Source organism: Poecilia mexicana, unplaced genomic scaffold (assembly GCF_051168715.1).
Source record: "Poecilia mexicana isolate PSO_F unplaced genomic scaffold, ASM5116871v1 scaffold_19, whole genome shotgun sequence".
In the NCBI taxonomy this organism is placed as follows: Eukaryota; Metazoa; Chordata; class Actinopteri; order Cyprinodontiformes; family Poeciliidae; genus Poecilia; species Poecilia mexicana.
The window spans coordinates 25035696-25062163 of record NW_028263388.1 but is presented as its reverse complement, the minus strand read 5'-3'; the positions used below and the strand labels follow the sequence as shown (position 1 = coordinate 25062163).

Genomic DNA, 26468 nt, shown 5'->3' with positions numbered 1-26468 from the left:
CCGAGTCGCCCAGACGGCCCAGAGCGACGTGCACGACGCTCGTTTAGACTCCTCATTAATTACAGGAGCCCAAACGCTCCGGCTCTGCATCTATACCACATTAATAAGATATTTTATCATTTAGAAGGAATTACCTGCAGATTACCTTCACCAAAACTCCTGGGTTCCTACTAATGTTTGTTTTATCTCATTTTATTTGGATTTGTGTCGAAACATTTTGCATACGTTTAATTTTTCAGTTTTTCCCTTTAAAATCCTTTAAATTACATGGAAAGATTTGCCTATTCAGCAGTTTTTAAGATGCTGATTCCCACTGAGATTCCAATTTTAGTCAGATTTTATTTTCATTTCCACCCGTTGCAATCTGAATAAAATGTCCCGTCTTACTGGTTTCTGCTAGATATCTTAAAATTTACTGTAAATCAACGTATTTGCATTTATAGAGAAAACTTTTTTCCTGATAACTTAAATATTTTTGGATTAAAAAAATTATAGTATTTGTATTATATAAGAGAAATATTACAAATTAAATTCATGGGACTGGGCAAAAAATTTAAGTTAGATTTAAAAATGAGAAGACTTTAATCAGTAAAACTAAAATTAAAGGAGTTAAAACTTCATAAATGTTTGTTTTGAGGACGTTAGCGCTGCTATTTACAAATAAGACAAAAATATATAATATGCAGTAATATTTCTACGTTTCTTTAATCCAAGGGATAAAGATGGAGCGATAAATACTGTGTACTGTAAAAGAAAATCTTTCGTCTCCTGCCTACAAATGTTTAAAGGACTTAACGTTCTGTTTGCTTCATGCAAATCGGAAAACAAGACACACATAAAGCTGTTTAAGCAGCAAACAGCAAGTTTCTGCTCATTATATCTGAAACGGCTCAGCTGGCTTAGTGTTGATCCGAAGCTGCAGCCAGAAAATGTTCTGGACCCGACCACCTGCATCCAACCGGCCAACAGCTTCACTCAACAACAACCATCAGGAAACTGCTTCATAAAACTGTGTGTGGTTCAACATTTCATTAAACCAGCGACTTTAAAGCTGCTTTTTGAATATTCACTGTTTAAAATAAGATGCTGAAAATCACAGGCCACAGCGCTGACTCATCAGTAAATAAAGAGATCAGGTTTATCAGGTTCCCCCTTTTAATATCTGCTAAATTCATGACTTCTTTCAGGTAACTGAACTCAACAAGTCAGCAGACGACATGGAGGAGGTCCCACCCATGTTTGAAAATACAAAAAAAGACTTTTATGCATGTTGTGTCCATTTCCTAACGCATTTTTTCTGACTGATGCGACTTAAACTCCAGAGTCAGAATCCCAAAATCAAAGTAATAATTCAGAGGGAAATAAAAGTGTCATTTCTGAGATTAATTTCAGAATTTCTAAGAAAAAAAGGGAAAGGGAAAAAACTTAGAATTTTAAATTTAAAATCAGAATTCTGAGAAAAATATTAAAAATTATTCAGAGGAAAAAAAGTCTGAACTGCAGCAGAATCAAACATCTAAATTTGAAGAAATGAGAATGCTGAAAAAGTCAGAAATCAGAGAAAAAGCTGTAATTCAAAGCAAGTCATAATTCTGATTTAAATAAAAAGCTAAATTTGCCAATTGTCACAATTTCTAAGAAAGAAGTCAGAATTCTTGAGTAACATCAGAAAACTGAGATTAATGTTAGAATTTCAAGGAAAACAGTTAAAGTCAGCATTCTGAGAAAAATATCAAAATTCCGAGAGAAACAAAAGTCTAAATTCAGAAATTAATGCCAGAAATTATAAGAAAAAATTCTGAACTATGAGATTAAAGTCAACCTTCAGAGAGAAAACAAAAAATCAGACTCCAGAGTGACTAACAGTTGGGAAAATACTGTTATCTTTGAGTTTTGGGCACTTATAGCAACGTTCTCACTGAAGAGTGCAATGCTGAATTATGTATTGCATTTAATACAACAGTCATTTATCTCCATTTCTTTTGCAGGCCACATTTTAACTGTAATGCCTTTTATCCCACCTGAAATCAGAAACAATCAAAGATCCGCACCGAGCAACACTGAAGCATCTTCTAAACAAAAACCCAACAAACCGCGAAGCACTCACACTTACAAATTTCCTCTTGAGCTTGCCCTTGTTGCCGCGCGCCGTCTTGGCGGAGCTGTAGTCCAGGCCCATGTCCAGGTGGTCGTCGGCCGACATGCTCTTCCGGAGGTAGGCGGCCCGCGCCCGGAAGTGGGAGAACGGCGACTGAGAGCGCGGCTGGGCCTCGGTGCCGCCGCTCTGCTCCGTCTCGTCGTCTCCCTCCACATCGTCCTCCAATCGCCACAGCTCCCCTAGAAGCAGAGGGGGAAAAAAACAGAGACAGGTAGATAAATGAGAGCAAGACAAATTGGACGACACAATTATCGGAAGCTGTCATCCGACGACGGCCTCCATAAAACACGCCTGGAATGTAATTTAGCTTCCCTTTAAGCTCAGCTGCTTTCTAACCATATTATTCTTCGCCTCACTTATGAACAACTTGATTATGATTACAGCTGCTGGACAGAAATGATGGCTCATTTACAACAAAGGAAGAGTTCTGCAGCAACGCTCGCGTTTTTCTTCCATGGCAGAGACGGATCTGTGCTGTCGGAGCGAAGCTGTGCTGCACCAATCGCGTCTCATCGCTCTCCATCCGACGTTTGTCAGACATCTTCCCACAGCGCTCATTAAACTGTTAACGAAGCCTCTTCAGCCAATGCCAGCGTCAAAAACAGTCAATATGTTGTAACAACACAGCAATCTGGTCTCTATAAGGACAAACGATGCAGAAATTATCGTGATAAACAATATTATTGTTGCTTTGAGATCATTTCCAAGTAAATTATTGAAAAAGGTTCATGTCACATTCTTCCGATCAGAAGGTCTTTAAAACTCGACAAACGCCATTATTCTGCGTCCTGATACCAGAGGATCTAGTGAGGAAAGATCAGTCAGGATCAGAGCTGGAGCTGCTGTTCCTGTTTCCCAGCTCAGCTTCACGTCGGTATTTAGCTATAAAGATGCTACGAGTCAGAGCCCAACATGCTGAAAATGTATTTTTCTGAATGTGAAGGGAATATATATGTATTTTCTATTACACGTTTGGATAATTTCTCTTTTTTCCTTGGCTTTAGCCTGCAAACCAGGCTGTCTCAGAAGCCATTGAGTTCTCCCAGTGTGACCAGCAGACTGAAGCCTCTGCCCAGTGTTCCCAGTATAATAAATAAATGTTTTATTCTTTCACTTTTTGTGTATTTTAAATATCTCAATCTGAAGTATTAGTGTATTAATACAGCTTATGTAACAAAATAAAAATAATTTACTCTGTTAGAATTATTTTCACTCTTTGCTGTCAGTAGCAGAGTTGACATTCTGTAATAAATATTTTTCTCTGGAAAAAAGTAAGAAAATTATGTAGTTTATTGTTTGACAATGACTGATTTATAAATCAAAAGTCATTTATCAATAATGTATAAAAATAAATACAAGAAAATAATTTGTTTCTTGTCTTTAAACATTAAATGTACATTAAATTATGGAATTGTGTAAATATGTTCTTTAATTAAACACTGTAAAAGCGTCTGTTTATCAATATCATTATAAAAATGGTCAGAATAATTTCTATCAAATAAAAACATTGTGCTCTTTATTCAGAAATGCCCCAAAACAATTAAATAATCACATCAAAAGTTAGAAACTCTCTTTAGTAATTTCTCTGTTTACCAAATATATTAATGTTTGTGAGAAAATGTATCAATGACAGGTAATAACTTAAAATACTTTGTAGAACGGCACTTTGTGAAGTTCGGTCCATTTACTTGTATTAGCTTACTGGCACATATGCCACATTCAATATGGCGGACGCTGTTACGTATCGCAGCAACGGGCCGACCCGCTCCATGAGGCGTCTACGTATTTATGTCTATGGACAAAACACTGAGCGCACTCTCTATGTGTGACATTATTGCGCCCTCTACTGCACATGCGGGACACTTTCAGGTCGTTTGCAGTTCACACACGAGATCACATACAAGTAGAATATATTTGGAAGTGTGAACGTCCACGCAGAAAAAAAATAATAATAAAAATAATATATATATATATATATATATATATATATATATATATATATATATATATATATATATATATATATATATAAATTACATAATCAGACGGACCAAAATATAAAGTTAAGTGGAAATTTTGGTATTTTAAGGACGGAAATGACAATAATTCATAACAAAACATAACAAAACCACGCAAAACAAAATCTAAATCAGTTTATTTCAATAAAAAACGTATGAAACTTTAATAAAAACCGTAGGTGTGTCTGTGTCTGTTAAATATGTTTGTTTTTCATTCAGTAGAGAATCCAGACATTTTACTCAAGAGTAGAAATACCTAATAATAAAATTCCACAAAAGTAAATCTAATTGAGTAAATGTAACTAAATGTAAATGTAACTAAGTTACTACCCAACTCTGGAAAAAATAGTACTAAATTTCAAACTTCTGCTTTACAGTAGGCTGCTTTTTCTTTCCAATATTTTACATAAACGCTATATAAAATCTGGAAATAGCTAAATTCACAAATAATTTTAAGTACAGAAAAATCCATGAAGAGGTGAATCTGTGAATACTGAAGTGCTAACAGGCAGGGGTCTAAAACTTTCCTTAACATCTGTGCATGAGACCCGGTATGGGGCAGTTTATGGAGCAGAACAGTCAATTTAGAATGACGAGCTACCCCAGGGTTCATCTGTTTGGACAGAACAAGGAAATGGAGAACCTGGAGAAAACCCAAACAAAACAATGATCTGCAGACATGTTGGTGTGTGTATTACTATTGTTCTGGTTAGTTAAAGGTGTTTTTTATCTGTGTAGTACATGTATAATTCAGAAAGTATTCGACAACATGCAGTAAGATGTATTTTCGTCTGTCACAGCTTAGTTACGTTGATTTCCTGAAGCTCTGCTGGCATCTGCATGTCAGCAGAGCTTCTGTCTGTAGACATAAATGGCAGTAAATGCTGCGGCTGCTGCCTGCGCTGCTGTCAGCGTGAAGCGTCCTGAGAGAGCAGCTGAAGGGAGGCTGAGCAGCACAAACATGGAAATTAATGTGTAGGAGAAACGGTTCCTCTGAGAGGCGACGCTTCCTGAAAATCTGGAGGAAATTAAGATATGAAACCAAAACTTTTGAAGAAAATGGTGGTAATTTTTATTTTTTTTAACATCTTTATAAACAGTTTAAGGCTAAGATATACGAAATGGTGCCTAGCTAAATTTTTACCACAAACTCCAGTGTATTTTAGTAAAGGGAACCTATTATGCAAAGTTCACACTTTGCACATTTTTGTTATTCAATTTGGGTCTAAACCACTCCTTGTTTTTTGGCAATAAGCTAATGTTTTTTGGTGTCTGGAAAACAAGCCCTTTCAAAAACTTCCTGATCGTTGACTCAGACTGTGCTGTTACCTAGCAACCCAAACTGTACTCCAGTTGTGAAACTTTAATAAAACATGTTTGTTTTTCATTGAGTGGGTAGAGAATCCAGAAATTTTACTCAGTAGAGATACCTCATAATAAAATTACTCAAGTCAATCAATCAATCAATCAAATTTTATTTGTATAGCACATTTCAGCAGCAGGCATTTCAAAGTGCTTTACATGATTTTCAAAACATCGTTTGACAAGGAAACAGTGAGAAAGAAAAATAAAAAGAAAGTAAAAAGAAAAGATGAAATCGTTAAAAAGATTAAAAACATCAAATACGTTGAAAGCATTAATTGCCATAAGCAACTCTAAACAGGTGGGTTTTAAGCTGAGATTTAAAGGCACCCAGTGTTTCAGCTGTTTTACAGTTTTCTGGAAGTTTGTTCCAAATCCGTGGTGCATAGAAACTGAATGCTGCTTCTCCTCGTTTGGTTCTGGTTCTGGGGATGCAGAGCAGACTAGAACCAGAAGATCTGAGGGGTCTAGACGGTTGGTACAGCAATAACAGATCTTTAATGTATTGTGGTGCTAAACCGTTCAGTGATTTATAAACTAGCAACAGTATTTTAAAGTCTATCCTCTGAGCTACAGGGAGCCAGTGTAGGGACTTTAAAACTGGTGTTATGTGCTCTATCTTCCTGGTTTTAGTGAGAACAGCAGCAGCAGCATTCTGGATCAGCTGCAGCTGTTTGATTGATTTATTAGTCAGACCTGTGAAGACGCTGTTGCAGTAATCAGTGCGGCTAAAGATAAATGCATGGATGAGTTTCTCTAGATCGTGCTGAGACATTAGTCCTCTAATCCTGGAGATGTTCTTCAGGTGATAGAAGGCCGACTTTGTGACTGTCTTAATGTGGCTCTGAAGGTTCAGGTCAGAGTCCACCACTACTCCCAGGTTTCGGGCCTGATCGCTGGTTTTCAGTTGTAATAACTGAAGCTGTGCATTAACTCTAGTTCGCTCCTCTTTAGGTCCAAAGATAATAACTTCAGTTTTGTTTCTGTTCAGCTGGGGAAAGTTTTGGCTCATCCACACATTTATCTGTTCTAAGCACCTATTCAGTGATTGGAGGGGTTCAGAGTCACCTGGTGACATCGTGATGTAGAGCTGTGTATCATCCGCGTAGTTATGGTAGCTGATCTTATTTCCTGCTATAACCTGAGCCAGTGGGAGCATATAAATATTGAAAAGAAGGGGTCCTAGGATTGAGCCTTGGGGTACCCCACATGTGACCTGTGACCTCTCTGATGAGAAGTTTCCAATTGAAACAAAGAAATCCCTGTTCTTTATGTAAGATTCAAACCAGTGGAGCACTGGACCGGAGAGTCCGACCCAACTCTCCAGTCGATTCAGTAAGATGTCGTGGTCAACAGTGTCGAAAGCTGCACTGAGGTCCAACAGTACCAGCACTGTGGTTCTCCCACTGTCTGTATTTATATGGATGTCATTGAACACTTTGACTAGGGCCGTCTCCGTGCTGTGGTGAGCACGAAAACCAGACTGGAAGGAGTCAAAGCGATTCATTGTTGTTAAGAAGTTATTTAATTGTTTAAAAACTGCTTTTTCAATAACTTTGCTGATGAATGGGAGGTTGGAGATCGGCCTGTAATTCTGCAGTAGTGATTTGTCTAGATTGTTTTTTTTTTATCAGTGGTTTGATAACTGCTGTTTTCAAAGTCTGGGGGAAAACACCTGAAGACAACGATGATATTGATATTGATCAAGTAAATGTAACTAGTCTAGGGCTGTTGTAAACGAATATTTTAGTAATCGAGTAATCGGATAAAAAAAAATTATAAAATGAAATATTGGTAAATCTGGCATAATACCGGTGTTACTATCAGATATCAATATCAGTCCAATTTTTCATATTTGAGCATCCCTAACAGTTGCTTTTTTGTAGTTTAGAAAACTAACCTGTAACAATAATAGCTCACTTTCTAAGTTAACCAGAAGAAAAGTTATAGAAAAATCTGAAATTATATTGAATTTAATAACAAAGAGGCAGGCTCACAAATATGCTTATAAAAAATGTCTACAATCCAGCTTTTAGTTTATGTATTCATCTTCAGTGAGTTTAATAGATTAATTAAACTCACCTTGCCACCTAACCTGTCACGCTTTGGGTTTGAAAATACGGGAAATGCCGCCTGGAGTGGGAGGAGAGGGCGAATGAACGAACGTAAGATGGGGTGGAGGGGAGGAAATAGACCAGCGGACTGACGAACCGTTAGACCGGGGGACGAACACGGGGGAAGCAATACGGGATATTTACGACACCTTCACTGGTCACACTCAGAAACTCATCTACCAGCCATGTACGATGCGCTCCGCCACCCGTTTCTTCAGACCGGGATATGAAATTTATTGTGTGGTTCGTCGGTAAAGCTACATGTACACGGTAAGCATCAGCTACTCAGCCGCCCGCCCTGTTCAGGCTATCCGCTCACCTCAGCGCTCTTCCCGCCGTTCGCTTTCAACCAGCAGCCCCGGAGGAGAAATGCTGCCGTACTCCAGGCATTCCCCCAGTCATTTTAAGGATGCTTATTGGTTCTCCAAAAACGATAAAAAGTCGGGCATTATCATCAATCAATAAAATCCCCACGGGCCAATCTTGAAGATTGGACTTTATGCCGCTGAGACTTAGCTTTTGTCAACAACTCAGGCGGAAGTGAGAGCTCCGCGCAACGCAAATGAAGTCCCGGCCGGAACACGGTGCGCTAACTAATAAAACATAAATTAACGAAGCTTCGAGGCAGGTAAATTTTCCTCGAGGAATTTTAGTAATCGAGGTACTCGAATCATTCGAGGAATCGTTTCAGCCCTAAACTAGTCACTACCTAACTCTACTGGTGTAATGTCAATAAGGATTATCCTATTTCACAACTACGTGTTCTAAAAATCAGCAAACTTTGTAGTTTGAAAAATGTGAAACAAATCCAAGCAACTTGAATGGATTTTGTAGCGGAAGCAGAGACAAAACCAGACGGACCCTGATAGGTACTTTTTCTCGAACCTATATAAAAGAACCACAGACAACATATATGAATTTTATGACAAAGCTTTTCCAAAAGGAGAAATCTCCATCAACAACTTCTCCAAGCCGTTCACAGAGAGTTCTGATCTCCTTCCACGCGAGCCCCTGTTTTATTGTCCAAGCAGAACAGCCAAAAGGGGCAGTCAGGAAGAACAACAAAGGTCGTAAAACTTCTAACCTAAACAAACCAGCCAGGTGTGATATCTGATCTACGGTCTGAGAAACACAGAGTTAACTGTTTCACATGAAGATGAAACAGACAGTCCTGACCTCCAGGTCAGTTTATACACACATAAGGAAGAGAACACTTTAAACAGAAAATCACAATAATCTATAGACTGAATGTGAACTAAAGTAATAACAAAATGATAATACCGAAAATTCTCTAACAGACCTGTTTCTTCCATGTTAGCTGAATTAACTATATCCAGAAGTTCTGCTGCTGCACGCACTGCAAAAACACAACATTTCACCAAGTATTTCTGGTCTAGTTTCTACTGCAAATATCTTACTACACTTGGAAAAAGACAAACAAACTTAAAAGAAACTTTTCAGCAAGACATACAGCCATCGTTTTAAGGAAATAATTCCTTAATATTGAAAAAGTTCTAGTTCCTTTGGAAGATAAATTAACTTATAACTTAGTGAAACAATTTGGCAATGGAACCAGAACTTCTTCATCAATATCAAAGAATTATTTACATAAAACAAGCCTCTATATCCAGCTACAAAGATACTTTTAAGTTACTTGAAATAAGATAAAACTAAGATACTTGCTCTAGAAACTAGACCAAAAACACTTGCTAAGACTTTGAGTTTTTGCAGAGCCAAAACACCAGTAATTAACAGATGCGTGACAATTCTTGTCCACCTCTGTAACAAACTGCAGAACAGCTGGCTCAAATTGTTTGCTGTATTTAAAAAGGAAATAAGAATAGATTGCAAGGCAGTCAAACATCAAACTGATCGTAATCACACGTCTTTGTAAGAAAAATAGAAAAAGAAATGTTTTTTGTTTTTTTTCCCAGTTGGATCAAATGCAAAACATGTTCAAGTACACACCTGGCTTCCACAGCTGGATTACACTGTGAAACCAGACAGAGAGGAAGAGAGAGAGGCTGGTGAATTACTCTCACTAATATCAGCCGCGGCTTAAATCCCTGAATGAAGTGCGGCTCGGTTATTAAACCGAGGAGCAGCGAGGGAAGGAAAAAAAAGAAAGAAGTTGTCTTCCCACTCCTGCAGGGATAAAGAGTGGTGGAAAGAGCGAGGTCGCATCATGGTCGATGACAGTAGTTGCTAGGCAACAAGGAGCCACGTGAGACCAGGTTCTTTAATTTGATATTTGCATCGGAGCAACAGCCGAACAAGAGGAAACAGAAGAGAGACAAAGGCGGTTAGGATGTTCATAAAATGGCAGAACCTGGGTCCGAATCCGGCGACGGTTCGGTCTGGGATCGTTAGAACGCAGCGGTGGGAAGGATTTATTGGATTAGGGCATTGATGGATGGAGCTCAGGCTCCTCTAATAAAGTGGGTTTATTGATAAAATAATCAAGTCGTTGTTCCAACTGAAGGCCATGATGGTCCAGACAGAAGCAAAGAGATCATTTCTCCTTACATTTTTTTTTTTACAAAGTATTAAGCATTAAAATTACCAAATTGCTGTGGAATGAATCAAATATTGGCTGTGATATTTTTAGAACATAGAGGGAAAAAAAGCCATCAGAAAAGCTCAGTGAGGTTAATGGAGTTCTGCTTGTCCTTGGCATGTCTGAGCGAAACCTGTGTGGAATGAAATTAATCTCTAAACAAGGTCATGTCAACTTTGATTCAAATTTAGGCCAAGAAAATGAGAAGTTAAAAATTATTTGTCTACATGCTGCACGTAATCCCACCTTATGTTGGGTCTGCATGACTAATTCAGTTAAATTAAGCCTATTTGGATAAAGCACATTGATTAACATTTTTGTAAATGCGCCAGAATTAGCCAAAGTGATGTTCCTGTTCAGAAGCCAAGTCAGTATAAGATGCATTCGTGTCACTCTGCTTGATTTTGATACTTTATTACCACTAAGTCTTTTTAGATATTAGAGTCACCCCACAGCATGATTCTGCCACTGCCATTTTTCACAATGTGTTAATGTTCCATATTTCCCAAAAGTCTGAACTGGAAGTGATCTGCGCCATCTTGGTAGACAATCACATGCACAATCCATAGTGGAGCCATGCGCGCTGAGACCAACAAAGAGAAAATATGGGGACATTCTCAACCAATGTACGAGAAAAAGATATATGATGAACAAAATGGCTGCTGTCAGGATCGACAAAGAGTCGAGATATGAGACAGAGAAGGAAAATATGTCAAACGATGTGGAGAGGCTAACAACTAGCATGCCTCAGCTGGTCTCACACAATTCGTACTTTTTTCTTTGCTGTGTTGTACTTAGACTCGGAAGTCGGAGCGTTCCAGTTAACTAACGTTTAGCTTTACTTTCCCTGAGAAAACACCACTTTGACTTTGCTCAGTTTAGAGTTGGATGTGGTACATGTAACACTGATTTTAGACGTATTCCTACATGTGCATAATAAACGCGTTTCCGCCACAGCTTATTGTTTATCATGATTAATCTGATTTTAATCAATTGACAGCACTACAGATGCATCTCTGCTTCCAACAATCAAAAGGCTGATCAATAACTTTTGCAAAGGTTATTAACCATTCGTTTGATTCAGATGCGTTTGTGCTAAAGCATCATAACCCACTGCATGTAGGTCAATACTGAAAAAGAACACCGACGCTTCCCACAGCATTCATTACGTCTCTCACTCTTGGGTTAGGAATGTGTCTTCTTGAGAAATAACAATGAAAAAATTTATTTTCTCTCCAATAATCTGTTTTATTTATGAATCCCCGCTGTACGCAATCCTTTCACATTACCTGTAAGTGTTTTCTTAACAAGGATGGATTTTTCTTTTCAAATGAAAGCACTCTCTGTCAGGAGGCTTCAGCTTCAAGATTCTCCATGACATGTTTTCCCTCTCAGGTAAGGGAACGCCGTTTGATTTACAAGCAAGAAGGAGAGGGAGAGACGAGAGATCAAAGAGAGCGAGATAGAGGGTGTACCACATCTGCTGCCTCTGAGACAACTGGATGCTGCGCGCTCTGTCATGTGAAACAAATATCAGAGAATCAGAGCAGCAGACGCCAGAAAGGTGAAAGAAATGGGTCATGTTTGGCATATCTGAAGACTTTAGTTTGGGCTTTTATGTACTTTACAGTTTTGTACCAGCAGCTAAAGATTAGCACAACACCATGTAGCCCCAAGTTCAAGATGCTATTACTTCATGAGTCAGTGCTGTCCAAACGTTTTGGCAAGGAGGTGCTGTGTTCATTAACAACATTTAGGGCTATTTGTAATTTAGACGCACAACAAAAAGATAGACTTGAGTCCTACTGCTCATAGCATAGAGTTGCTCAAAAGAATTGAATTGCTTGTGAACGATACAAAACTCGCAGCAGGTCTGACTTAGCTTCCTCCGATTATATAAGTATTCCTGCTGTTGTTTCCTTTCCACCGGTATCTTCATCTTTTTTTGAGTGACCTGGTTTTAAGCCACCTATCAATTGTTTTTTTTAAACACAATCCTTTGATAAGCTAGCTTTAGCGTCGCACTTTCAGCCCAAGTCATGGCAAATAAATGGTCGTCCACACAGCAGTAGTCCATGGACTTCCAGTGGTGCGGGGACCTCCGGTGGTGCGGGGACTTCCGGTGGTGCGGGGACCTCCGGTGGTGCGGGGACCTCCGGTAGTGTGGGGACCACAGTTTGAGAAAGACTGAAATAACCAATGCTCACTGACTAACTGCATCTTAACACCTGAAATAAAATCATTTATGTTGGGCTATCTACTGGCTGAAATAAAATGTTTGTTTTTCCCAAAGCAACTCAAGTCTATTCTAAACTACAAATAGTCTTAAAATGTTATTAGTGCACACACTGGTAGTTAAGAACTTTTTTGATTTCCATGTGTTTTATATCGTTGGAAAGTTTGAAATCCATAAATAACTCAAAATGCTCTGAATCCACATGTTCATGAGTTTGTTGTGGCCAGTCACATTTACAATACATCGTCACTCTTCACATTCAGAGGACCAAAGACAACGAGTTAAGAGACTAATATTTTTCCTTCAGGTTGTATATATTAAGATGCGTTATTGCAGGGGTGAGTGTTTGTTAAATGAGGTAAACTGAAAAAGTTGGAGAAAATGCTGCTGTTTACCTGCAGGGGGCAGAGTGCAGGCCTTGGATTGGCTGGTGGCAGGTGGAGGGTTTTTCCTGCGGGGTGGACTCCCACCTATCAAGTCCGAGTGGTGGACCCTGGAGACGGTTGGTGACTGAGGGATGCTGGGGAGAGTACGCGACTTCGCCAGTAGGGGTCGCTGCAGCTTCCTTTCCAAAGACCTTCATAAATAAGACATGAAGAATCAATCTGTTTGGTTTACTGGTATTTTTGACAAGAATATAATTACTGTAACAGAGAGAGCTGCAAATTAAAACTGAATATGATACCATTTTAAATATACAACTAGGCCTGTAATAATAAATAATAACTCAGTTAATTGCATGATAAATTAAAATGAGCTCAATAATTTCCATTTGTATGATTTATCATTTTCTCTTTTCTCTCTTTCTACCAAAAACTGGATGATAAAATCTGGCACTTTGGTCTCACCTAATATTGTTTACAGAGACTCCATAAATAATCTTATTTGTTTTGTTTATTTATTTATTTTGGATATTTAAAATGTCTTCCAGCTCCAGCATTAAATGTTCATTAAAATTTAAAGTTTATTGATCTTTGAGAATTTGTTCTGCATCATCATTACATTATTACCACTATATTACTTGAAAATGGTCTCAAAACTTCAATATAATTATCAAAATAACTTCTGGACATTTTATCATCAAGAACAATTTATTGTTACATATCTACAAATATACAGCAATGCATACGGACTCCTATTAATGACAAAGAGCATCGTCAGGGATCAATCGGTTCCAGCTCTGCTTAATCAGACCCAGGTTATCCAGATGACTAAAACTATTGATCCGTCATAGCAGCCAACATCATCACATCAGAAATCAATAGAAACAATCAAGCGAACAGCTTGGCAAAGTGCTACAACAAAACACATACACAATGCAATTTATTCATTTATTTAGTTGGGTTTTGCACACAAATGTACGGTTTTAATTTATTTCTCTTCACTGTAACTAAAAACCTCAAGCTGGAAAGCGATGGTCCTATAAGGAAAACATACTGACGCCACAAAACATTTCAAGAAACAAGTTATATAAGAAGAGAAAGAAAGAAGTGGGAAACAAGAATGTGAGATTCTACACTGTGGAGGAACACTGGTGATAAATATTCATACACTAGGTTTTAGAAATTAATCTGTATCTTAGAAGAAAGATAAAAATATTCAACATGATTAACTACTCTGCCAACCGATTCAGTGTTGAATAATTATTTCAAAGAAAAACTGCAGAAGACATTTTTTCTGTGTACATTTCACTTGGAGCTGCAGAGATCCGGGATAAAAAAAGCATTTAACTTTTTATGAATGTTAAATATCCTGGAAAAGGCTTATGAAATATACATAATAAATAACATGAGTGTAGAAATGAAGCAGAGCTGTTAATGTGGCTGTAAGCAGAGGCTCTTTAAGACAAAATGCCTGATGATCTCATGTAGAAAACGGATCAGAAAAGCTTTTAATGGCTGCAGCCCTGTTTTACATTTATATGGCAATAACAGGTTTTAATACCGCTTTCTCACAATTCAACCACAGGCTTCCCTTTATTTCAATGGCCTTTTATGTGATAGACCACCAACAAGTCAAATTTCACTCAAAAAAATCTGAACAGTGTGGTGTGCTCCTCACACACCCCGTTTGGTGTGTAGGCCAGAAGGTCCCCACACTTCGACTCTGGAAACAGAACTTCTTCTGACTTTCTTCCAGTCTCTCTTCTCTGAATGCCAGATTTGTTGACACTCTCACATCAAGAAAACATATCAGTGTTCCCTAAAATCAAGCTTGTTGCTGCTGGATGCAAACCGGTGTGAGGCAAAGTGTTTCCACCACAATTTAGCGAAATACACAAATTTAAATATGGCCAAAAAAAACCCACCTCATCCTTAAAGGTGACATATTGCACTTCCTGAAAGAGGTTAGATTTATGGGATACACAAAACACGTTTGTTACATTTTTTTGTCCAAAATCATAAATCCGCCCTAATGAGTTGTTTTAGGGTGTCCTGTCCCTGTAAATCCAAATAAGCGGCTGCTGGCCACATCCCCAACTCACCTTTAACACTCACACATGAAAACAGCTGCAAACAGATGAGCAATTATACAACAGTACATCTATGACAAGCAAAAGTGGAGCCTCCTGCACAACCAACAAGACTGCAGTAAGCATTTCATAAAGCCATTGTAAAGTGCATACAGAGGTAAATCCAGCTGACCAAAAGTGCTGGATCTTTGCTGGGGTTGCTAGGTAACGGCACAACGACTCAACAATGACGTTTTTGAAACAACTCGTTTTCTAGACACCAAAAAACATTTAAAAAAAAAACAGCTGGATTTTATTTTTAAGTGCTTGTATTAATAAAGTACAAAAATGTAACACTGGTTTTTAAGTCCAGTCTTTATTTTTCATAAGAAGATATGTTTTCATAAGTTTCCCATTTATTTATTTATCCTAAGTTTTTTGTAAAAGTGGGCAGCGAAGGAAGCAATTCTTTTCCCTCCTCTCTGTCTCTCTGTGTGTTCTGCAGTTTATATTGCAGGCTTAAGTTTATCTAACTCTGGGGATCAATTAGATAAACCGAGAGCAGAGATCAGCACATCCACGGGTCTCAGAAGCTACGCCCAGACATCAGCGATTAAACTCCAACCTAGTGGGAAACGCAGGGCTGGAAATATTTAGACCCACCGAAGGTGAATCCTGCTTTTCAGCTTTCTGTGCACATGTAGGGAGGAAACACTTTGATAACAGCAGAAACCGACAAGTTTCTCACTCCTTGGCGATCCATACAGACGTGTGTGAGGGAAAAAAAGTATCTGCCTGAAGCGCACTCACTCACTCACTCTCTCTCACACACACACACACACACACACACACACACACACACACACACACGCATACACACACACTCCTTGAAGCTGCCTGGAGGTGAAGCGACTAAGACTCAGCTTGTAAACACTTACAGCCAGCCGCACTCTCTTCATTTGCACAAACACAGTTGTTGGCCTCCCACCGGCACAGCGTGATGATAACGCACACAGGGTTGAACAGTCGGCCCAGGCCGCTCTGACAATTTGGGTTTCACTCATCCAACAGACCTGTTGCTAAGCGACACTGACTACAAAAAAGGGGGTGAAAAGAAGAGGAGAGAGCGGAGATGAGGAGTGAAGAGCCTTGTTTTTTGTTTTCCTTTGCCTCCCAGCAGCAATCTCTACCATCAGGTTGGAAGAATCAACAGTTTCATGTCCACCGATGTTCTGGAGGACAGCCACGTGTCGTGTTTATGTGTCACACAAACTGGAAATATGCAGAGAATAAACGAGATTCACTATGAATGACAGACAGGAGCAGAATTAGTCAGAATGTGTGGAAAAACACTGCAGGATTTGTAATTTTTTAACAGAAAGGTGTTAGAGAAACATGTCATACAATCTATCTCGTCAGTTTGAAGAAAACTCTAGAAAAGCTCCTGTTCTCCGTCTCGCCGGCGCCCCCCGGGGGAAATGTGCCATTCTCCCACATCCACAGGCCCACGCTCCAGATCCAGACAAGCGCAGCGGTTTGTATTAGTGACCCATTTTAAGGCTAAAAGTAGAACACGCAGCCCTCTGGCTCCAACGTCCAGCCATCCGTCAACCCGGACGCTTTGTGAAAAAACAAAAAAATAAAAACGGACCATAACTCAAAGACGTTTCTGAATGCAGAACGGTGCTGAATGTATGCAGAACCGCCGAGTCCAGAGTGATTCACAAACACCTTTTGGCTTTAACTTTCAGTAAGATTAATATCAGTTCAGGTTGGCTTTATTGAGAAATTGCCGTTCTTTTTGTTTTTTTTAAATGCTTACTTCCTGTTGAACTGGAAAAAAAAACGCAGACTGGAGTAATTAATTCAGTTTTTGAACATTTTTGTTTTAATGGCGAGAAAGAAAAAAAATCCTATTTTTTATATTTGCTTTTGTTTTTTTTTAGTTAAATTTGCAGTTTTTCCAAGCATGACACAAAAACTGGATCTGCTGCCATATCACCTGCTGAAGATGTGTAAAAATCGTAAAGTAAATTTTTAGTCCAAAATGATTGAAACTGAGGCATTTTAAGGATTATTTCCACTAATGATGGGTTTTTATCACATCTGCTACTTTTGATTTATCCTCATCATGATACATTTCAGTTATTGTTGGTTAATTAAAAAAACAAATTGATTAGTTCAATTACAGATTCATGTGTAGATGCATTTGAAACAATCTAATGATTTTGTGGGGACTGAAAAGCCGATCTTTTTCAAACCGCTAAAAGCGGAGCAAACAGGTCAGACCGACGGCAACGCTCCTGGGTTCAGAGCTGCTGCTGAATGAACGAGACTCGCTCGGCTGTGCGGCGCTTAAAAACGAAACACAAAAGGTGAAAAAGGAGACTGCGGCTTTTTCAAAGAGATTTCAGTCAGTAAGACTGAACAGGCGATCATGTCTTTAAATTAAACATCAGGGGGCTCAGTAGATTAGTACATGTTTGCAGTGGGTTTTTGTAAATGTTAAAGGAGCAAAATTAATAAAAGATGCATTAATCTAAATCGTAACAAAACTAAAAAGTTTTTATCTCAAACATCAAATTAGACATAATTATTTTTGAAATGATCTTGTAGAAAAAACATAGAAAAGGATACAGTTTGAAAATACGAAGCATTAATGTGCCTGTAAGTCTTTTTTTTTTGTATGAATAGCCACAGAACATTTCCACCAAATAAAGAAAAACACAAAAATGTCACATATTTGCAAGTAAAAAGCCGACTTGTTATATTTTCTGGTGTTAAAAAGTTTTTACATTTGAAAGAAAAATGAGAATTTTCCATGATTAAAGACTTAAATTCACAAATTAAGACTATGATATTTGCTGACATTGTGAATGTAGAAATTTGCTGACATCATAAAGGCAGACATTTGTGACATTTGTGACATAAAATGTATTTTGGATCCCGTTTGCATGGCAAATCTACACACAGAAAACTTCATCCAAGACCAGAAAAAAAATTATTTCATGCCAATTCCCAACTTTATAATGCCAGAGAATATTTTAATTCTAATATTGTAAATTTATTCCTTTAATCAGGGAAAATTTGGTTGGAAATTTATGCCTTCTGGACAGAGATAATCCAGTTTTTACTTGTAAATGTTATAACTAAAGTAGAAATAATTTTTAGCTTGAGTGAAGCAGGAAAACAGCTCTGTAACTTCAGACTGTTTTTGCTTCATTATGTTAGAAATATTTTACTGTTAGGCAAAATATATTGTCATTTAAGATGAATAAAGAACAATCAAAATTTGATAAAAGTGTTAAATGTTGATAGAGGCATGTAATTTATCCTTATTTTAATAAAGTATCTAAAAAAGCAGAAAATTTCTTGTATTTCTTGTGGAGTTAAATATGTTTTCATCTTTCCACCAGGGGAGATAAAAGCAGATTTACTTTGGTCTCTGGATGAGAAAATCTGGGAGCAATACGTTAAGAGCCAATTAATCTTCATCTTCATCCTTCAGTCATTCAGCAGACACCGGAGTCAATAAAGCAAATAAATTGAGCGAAGCTGCATTGATCCGCTTTAATGACGAGCTGAAGTGTGTGGACTTTCTGTGGCTTTCAGGCTGGACGTTTGCTGGTTCATCACAGACGGTTCTCAATCACTTCGCTCCACCGAAGGCCGTTCATCTTTCTAATGAAACAGCAGGAATTAAGGCTCAGGCTGCAGGAAACTGCAAAAGTCTGTAATGTGGTTTTCATAGGAAGGAAACCGGCATCCATAAAACATAAACTCAGTTTAAAAACAGAATCACTTTAAAGCCCCACAGTTTGGTTTTAATGTGAAAGCGAAACTTATTTAATATATTTTATTCAGACTAGGCGTGCCTGAATGATTTGAGTTCCCTGACTGTTAAAATTCCTCGGGGAAATTTATCTGCCTTGAAGCTTCGTTAATTTATGTTTTATTATTTAGCGCATCGTGTTCCGGCCGGGTCGTTATTTATGATGCGCAGCGCTCACTTCTACCCAAGAGTCCTTGCTAAGTGATAGCAGCATAACGTCCAGCTTTTAAGTTTGATGATGATGTCCAGGTTTCTGTTGTTTTTCGGGGGACCAATAAGGAAATTAACTGGAGCGACACCTGAACGGCGGGAAGAGCGCTACAGGTGTGTTTACACAGGGGAGCAGATGGACTGAACGGGCAGCTGTTAGTTATTTGATTGTTAGTGTGACTGCAGCTTTATGGACGAATCTGAAAAATAAATTTACCACCATCCCGGTCACAACAAACGGGTGGCGGATTGTAGCTGCTGTTTGTGTTTTTATGCACGATGAAGGAACCAAATCCCGTCGCTAACATAGACATAAAGGCTATAAACATTTTTGCAAAGTGAACGTTCATCTACTAAATTGACTGAATACATTAACTAAAAACTGGTTTATAGACATTTTTTACGTGTCTTTGAGAGCCTGCTGCTTTACTGTTAACTTGAATATTATTTCATATTTTTGTATAATTTTGTTCAGGTTAACTTAAAACTTTTAGTGTTACAGGGGATTTTTCTAAACTACAGAAAAGTAACTGTTAGGGAAGCACAGTTATGAGAAATGTGGCCGATGCTGATATCCGATAGTAATGCTGCTGTTATGGTAGAATTTACTATTTTTACTTCATCAAATTTTTTATTTGATTACTTGATTAATCATAAGAATAATCGACAGAATACTCGATTACTAAAATAATCGTTTACAACCCCTAGACTGCAGTCTTTAGGCCAATCTTTAAAAATCCTGACCAACCAATTCCGATTTTGGATGACACCAATTTTTCTTGTCTGAAATGTTGCTAAAAATAGAAAGAAAGTCTCTCAGTTGGTGTGACTGACATGACCAGGAGAGGATTGTGGTCGGTTTTTAGATAGATCGGCTTCATGTATAAGTATCGTTAAATTGGTGCTCTCCTAAACCAGACAAAACAACAAGAAGTTTGAAATTTCTCAAAGGGAAAACCTGAAATGTACAAATCCAGTGTTTAAATGAGATGGTTACAGGGATATCTTCAACATTAGAAAATGCCAGTAGAGCGCAGTGTGCACGGCATTGACAAAACACTGAAAACAGGTGATTAATGAGGACATGAGCAAAATTTCCTTTTGTTCACTGAGACTCCGTTTCAGTGCAGCCCTCCCTGCTACAGCTGATATTCGGTCCTGATTCACACACACGTGTATTAGCGGCGTAATGAGATCAGATCTCACAATATTAAAACTTTTCTGTACAATTTGTCACAAAGCAATATTAGCTGCTGCCAGCATGTGACGCTGTCTGCTGAGGTAAAGGTGCCTTTATGAAACCCGCATATGAAGGAGAGCGTATTGACATTCAGGACTCTTATTTTGAAGAAAAAAAGGAAGTAGTTCTTGATTTTCTCTGTTCTACTGACAGCATCTATTCACAAAATAATCGTCAACAACCAACGGTTGAATTAGAACTGATGAAGGACTCAGACATGATCTTTTTAGCATCTAGGGGGCGATAGTGTGCTGCTGCATGGACCTCATTCGTGTTTTTATTCACATCCAGAAATTTCATGCATGCGCACAACGCTGAATGGCGAAAAGACGATTCTTTTACATCGACAGAACAATCCCGTTACCTCAGTGAAACCTGAGCTGTCATTAATTTAGCGTTTTGCTTTACAGCAAAGGGAAAAATAACGCAGAAAAACCATTAAAGAACAACTCAGAACCACTTTTTTCTCGCTCTCTGTGTCAGCTACACTACACGCTGACTCGTTGCCATAGCAACTGACAACAACGCCACTTCATGTTTCAGGATTTCACAAACAAAAAAATAAAATACTCAAATATTTCCCACGCAAAGAACAGGACACTCAGGCTGTTAGAGTTTTATGTTTTCAGACTTGATGTTTATTTTCCGATTATTATTAAGTGATTGCTGTGGTAGATTAGCTAACGCTGCTACTAGTTAAGCTAACAGCACTGGTTGATTAATTTAAACACCTGCTTTACTGATGATCTGTCAGAGTTGGTGTGTGGGTCGCCTTTTTTTATTTTGCAGCTGAACCGAAAGATACAGAATTCCACAGCACATCTACATGTTAAAGTTTTCATAGTCAAGCTAGCATAGCCGACCTACTTCCCTCTCCCTCGCCATTGTTTTTCTCAAAAGAGTAGAAGAAAAGAACGTAAAAAGAAAAATTAATGATTTTTTTATTCATTCACGTTGGAAAAACATCTGTTTTTTACAGAACTCCTCCTCAATTCTACAATAAAATCGTGTTTCTTCTTTTTCTTATCTGCTGCATTTGGTGCCACCTTTTGACTGGGAGTATTATTGTGGCAGTCCACAAGACACAAATATCTGGGTTACACTCAGTCATCCACAAACCATACTTATGTCAGTTATGCAATTTTTTTGTGTAAATCCTGTGAAACTCTGTTGTTTTTACTTAACGATATCGAACCATGAAAATCTAACGACTGTGATCAACAGCTGTTGGATTAAGGCCTGTTGACCGTTGACAGCATGTTTCCACCTGGTTTCATCCAAATAAAAACAAGAGGCAGAGTGTTAATGTGTTGGTGCGGCTTTGAGGGAACTGGTGTAAGAAAGGGCGACAGAGAGAGAAAATGATAAGTGATGGTTCGATAGAAATGGAAAGTTTCTGAGAGAACACACGAAAAGATGGAGAGGCGTAGGAAGGGGTGACTTGAGAGAAAGAGACGCTGAGTGGGAGACAAACTGTGGGGATGTGAGGGATTCATAAAGGCAGGACATCTTGAGTTGTTTTCCACCCACATTAACACTCTGTCTGTGAGTAAAAAATATAATGTTTGGAAAATATAAAGCATCAATTTTCTCCCCCAAAACACTCCGTGTTGGACACCAGAATCATAAATGACATTCATATTAAAGCTTTGATATTTGAAGAACAAACTCTCTGATCTACTGGAACAATCAAAAAGATTCATCACTATATGGGCATTTGTTGATGTTAATCTGTTAGTTTACGCACTTCCATGAAAAAGACAAACATAATCTAAATTTATATGACATGTAGATTGCAAATATTTTTCTCATTCCATGCAAACCAACCGGATAAAATGTAAAATATGACCAACACCTTTGTATGGTCATTAATTAAATTGCTGTTAAACACACTGAAGTCTGCCAAAAATAAAAAAATGTAAAAAAAAAATCACTTCAGCAGAGCCAGTCTGACAGCATAAAGCTAGCCAAAAGCAGCTAGCTAAAACGCTAGCAGCGCTAACGTTAAAGAACTAATCAGAAGCTGTTCCACTAACATTAAAGCACTATACCAGCATCCTGTTTAGCAGAAGCTAATGCTAAAGTGCTAAATTCAGCCATATTCACACTGACCATGTGTCCCAAGAAGAATTAGCAAAACAATAAATTAACTCAACTATTAGCGCATTTGCATTGAATGTGACACCGTTCAATCCTTTTGGGAGCATCTTCACCAGATTATCTGGGTTCATGGAGTTTATATTACAGATGTAAGATGTTGAATTTGTTCAGGTTTTTGAAAACATTTAATTTATTGACCGAGAGCTTTGTGTTGTATGCACAACATGATCCACTAAGTTTTACATTCATTTTGGGATTTTTTAAATTTGTTCTAACTTTGTAAGTATGTAATGGGAACACAATTTATACTTTATGGTATATTTTTGATGCTGATTATAATACATACATATTAATAAAATAAATATATTTTTTAAATTAGCGCATTTGTGGATTAGCAGAACCCCTAGCTAACAGCATTGTGCTCCGATTGGTAATCAATAAACATTCATCTCTCAGGCCTTCATATCTTCTCTGCATCATAATTCAAAGGTTTTTGTAGGGCATTATTATACAACAGTGAATTATTTACAATATACATAAAATAACTGTTGTTCCTTGACTTTATTGGAGAATGATTATGACTCCGCTGCAGTAATTTGTCTCTTTGTTGTATCATAAAATATAACATTTATTCTGTTCAAACAACTAAATCCTACATATGAACATACAGCAAGTCCAAGAAGAATTAACAGAGGATGTAAAATATGCACCACCAGATTTCCCTTTTTAATAATTCATGGAGCTAATTAAAGAGCTGTTATACAAAACTAAAAAGTGTCAGAAAACGGGGTGAAACTGTGATGAAGTGGAAACTCTAACTGGCGTGATGAGATCATTTTTATGCTGCATACGAGAACGCTGACAAAATATAATTGAACGGTTTTAATCAACTGTGTCTGCTGGGATGGTTCAGTGTTTAAAGGTGATACAAGTAAAGCGCAACAGTTACTGGCTCCCCGAGGGAAAAAAACATTCAAATAAATTCAGCTGCAGGTGAGTTTCACACCAACAAGGTCAGGAAAATGCAACATTTCATTTGATTACATTTATTCAAGTGGTAATTATTACCACTCAAAATACTGGCACCCATAAAAATCCCTTTAATGAATGCAACCAAGAAATTTTAATACTTTATAATTTGGGATAAACAAAGTATTTTTGAACTGAATTCAATCGATCTTTGCAAAATGTACAGAGAGAAGAACAGGAAGAGAGGTTAAAGTAATGAAGAAAAAAATGGTGCCTTGGGCTCGTTTCCATAGCAACCATCACAAACGTAAACGTCCACTTTAACTGCAACTTTGCACCTGGTGTATACTTTCAGGTAAAGTAGAGGATGTGTGATGCTGTGGGCCTGTTTCTAAACCAAGAGCCCTGGGAAACTTCTCAGTTTCACAAACTCTTTAAAAGAAAACAGAAAATTTAAACTAACCATCTGGTGACGATCTGAAAAATGGGTCGTCAGTTGGTCCAGAAACATGACGAAATCGATCCATAAATGGTTCAACGGCAGCCTCCTTCAGACCCAAATCCTCCAGTGAACCTGCAAGGTGGACTGGATAAAGAAGGGCTGCAACTAACAACTACTTTACTTATCGATTAATCGATCTGTTCTGACGATTAATCGATTAATCGTATAAACAACTGGCAAATTTTGCAGATTTTTTTATTGAAGTGTTTGTCTACATTATTATAAATTCATACAAAGATGCAAATATGTAAATTATTCTTTAAATAAAAAACTAAACATCTTATTGCCTAAAATGGAAACACAGCGTTCCTGTAGTCAGCGCTTGATCATCTGCAGCAGCTGCAGGTAAAACATTGAACATCAACATGTAGAAAACTCAGTTTTTCCTGCTGGACGCCAGTGCAGGGCTGATCTAGGTGTTATTACTGGATCATCTGATTGATGACAAAACAAAATGTGCTTACAGGAGAATTTTCTTTACATAATTTTAACATGTGAAGCTTAAACTATATTTACAAAGGGATGATTTTTTCATCTTCAATGCAAAATACAAACATACATCTTTGTGCAGATTTTGCTTAATTACTCCTCTGAGTATAGTGTTCCTTCAGCAGTGAGTCCATTTTTGATTCTGTATGATCAAGTTAACAATCAATTGATTGATACATTTATTGACGATTATGATCATTATGACGATTAACCCGATTAATCATTTCAGCTCTATAATAAATTAACCCAAATTTCAGATTATGGACATATATACAAATGTAAATTGTATATATTTTTGAGCAGATGTGCCTTCATTACTGCTGTAAGTATAATGTTCCTTGAGCATTTAGTCAGTTTTTGAGTCTGTATTCCCCAGTTAATTAATCGATTAATAAATTAAGAATCTTATGATGAATCTGATTAATCATTTCAGCCCCGTAATGAACAGATTATGCTCTGAGTATATTGTTCTCTCAGCAATTAGTCCAATTTTTCGATTCTGTATATTCCAGTTCACGATTAACTGATTAATAAATTAGTTGACGATTAATCATTTCTCAGCCCTATAATAGATTAACTCAAATCTCAGAGTATGCTACTGAAATTATTTTATGTATAATCAGTTTGCCAATCTGTTTGTATCTAGTTATTTACAACCTCTAAATGTAGAATAAATCCAATAAAGAAGATTTCATTCTTAATTTTGGATTTTTTTATCTAAAAGATGAAGGAGTATTTATAATTTCCCCATTTCTCTGCAGTCAGTTTGCTGTAAATCCACTTCCCTGCCGCTGAATGATAAACAGCAACACATCCTGAGTGCAAGTAGGAAGCCGACGGTGTGAACGTGTGAAGCAGATGTGAGCTGCTGGCTGCTTCCACCTCTCCCTCCACGCTCCGTCGTTCCACATAACCAGCATGTTGACTCCACGCTTTTCTCTTTCTATCTATAGAAAGACGCTCCGCGTTGAGTCAGTGGGAAGGACCTATAGTGGGCTCCAGCCTGACAGCACGCATCCACTGCAACCTCCACACTTATGTAACAGCGCACACAAACAGGGAGCCACTACGAAGCAAACACCTGTGATTCTGACAGGTGTGTGTTCAGCTCAGCAGGTGCTCTTGGTTTTAAACGCAGAGAAGTGATGGTTTCTATAGGGTGCCATTTAGGCTGGCATGCCTTTGCACACACACACACACACACACACACACGGGGGTTACCTGGCCTCTGCCACTGTGCAGCAGTAGCTGCCACTGCGCCGCGAGCTTCTCCCCACCCGCAGCTCTTCTCGAGACTTGCGGCGGTTAAAGTAGTCGGTGAGTTTCCCGAAACTTGCCATTTCTCTTTTTTCCTTTCCTTCCTTCCTTCCTTCTTCTTTCCTTCCTTCTTCCTCCGCCTCTCAGGCCCCTTTTTATTCCCTCCCACTCTTGGATAAACCTGGAAAAGTCGGGATTCAGCCCCTGGCGAGAGTTCCTCCAGACTTGGAAGTGTCCGTTGCGGTCGGATGCTTGGCGCGGTTCAGCGGCGGGTCCGAGGCTTCCCGGGCATCACCTCCATCTTTTCCCAAAGCGTCTCAGGAATTCTGCGCCTGGTTTTTGCTTTTGTTTTTTTTTTTGCTGCCTCGACGGCTTGCCACTTCGCGCGGAGCGTGCACACTGACTGACTCTCTGAAAATAGTAACGTTTGTAACTGCCTTCCCATCGACACAGCAGGAGCGCTGCCCCCTCCTCCCCTCCGCTGGAGAGCAGACGAGAAGGAGGAGAGAGAGGGGAAGAAATGAAAGAGGGAGGGCGGCTGAGCGGCGATCTCCTCTCAGGCTCGTGGGAGAAAATGATGCTTGTACCGAAGCCCTCCCCCTCCCCCTCCCCCTCGCTCTCTTTTTTTATTGCATTTCATCTTTCATGCAGGAGTTTTTTCTGAAAACGCGTCTCCCAATCAAAGCTGAAGAGCGGAGAACATCCTCCATCTCTCTGCTCTCTCAATCTGGGGACACCTGCGCCACAATCCAGCTTCACCTGTCAGTCCGACTGACTGCAACTCTATTTCACTGGAAGGAAACAGAAGCAGAGGAAGCAGAGAAAGAAGATGGAAAACATCCAGTGATCAACAACTTCCTCGTTATTTACAGTTTCAGGGCAGCAAAATCATTTTAATATGTTGGTTTTTGTTGTTTGAAGTGAATAGAAAAATAATCTGGTTATTTTGCAGTTCTGGGCAACAGGAAGAAA

General features: G+C 38.4%; 1 protein-coding gene across 1 annotated transcript in view; it reads right to left on the bottom strand.

Annotated features, from left to right (window-relative positions):
• Positions 1 to 1154: 1154 nt before the first annotated feature.
• Positions 1155 to 26468, bottom strand: part of LOC148153780 (uncharacterized) — a 45709-nt gene continuing 20395 nt past the window's right edge. The window contains exons 3-4 of the mRNA XM_088000882.1: positions 12841 to 13022; positions 1155 to 2337 (exon numbers count right to left, since the gene is read on the bottom strand). Coding sequence (XP_087857008.1) covers positions 1997 to 2337; positions 12841 to 13022 — 523 coding nt within the window. The 3' untranslated portion in view covers positions 1155 to 1996. The remainder of the gene's footprint in view (positions 2338 to 12840; positions 13023 to 26468) is intronic.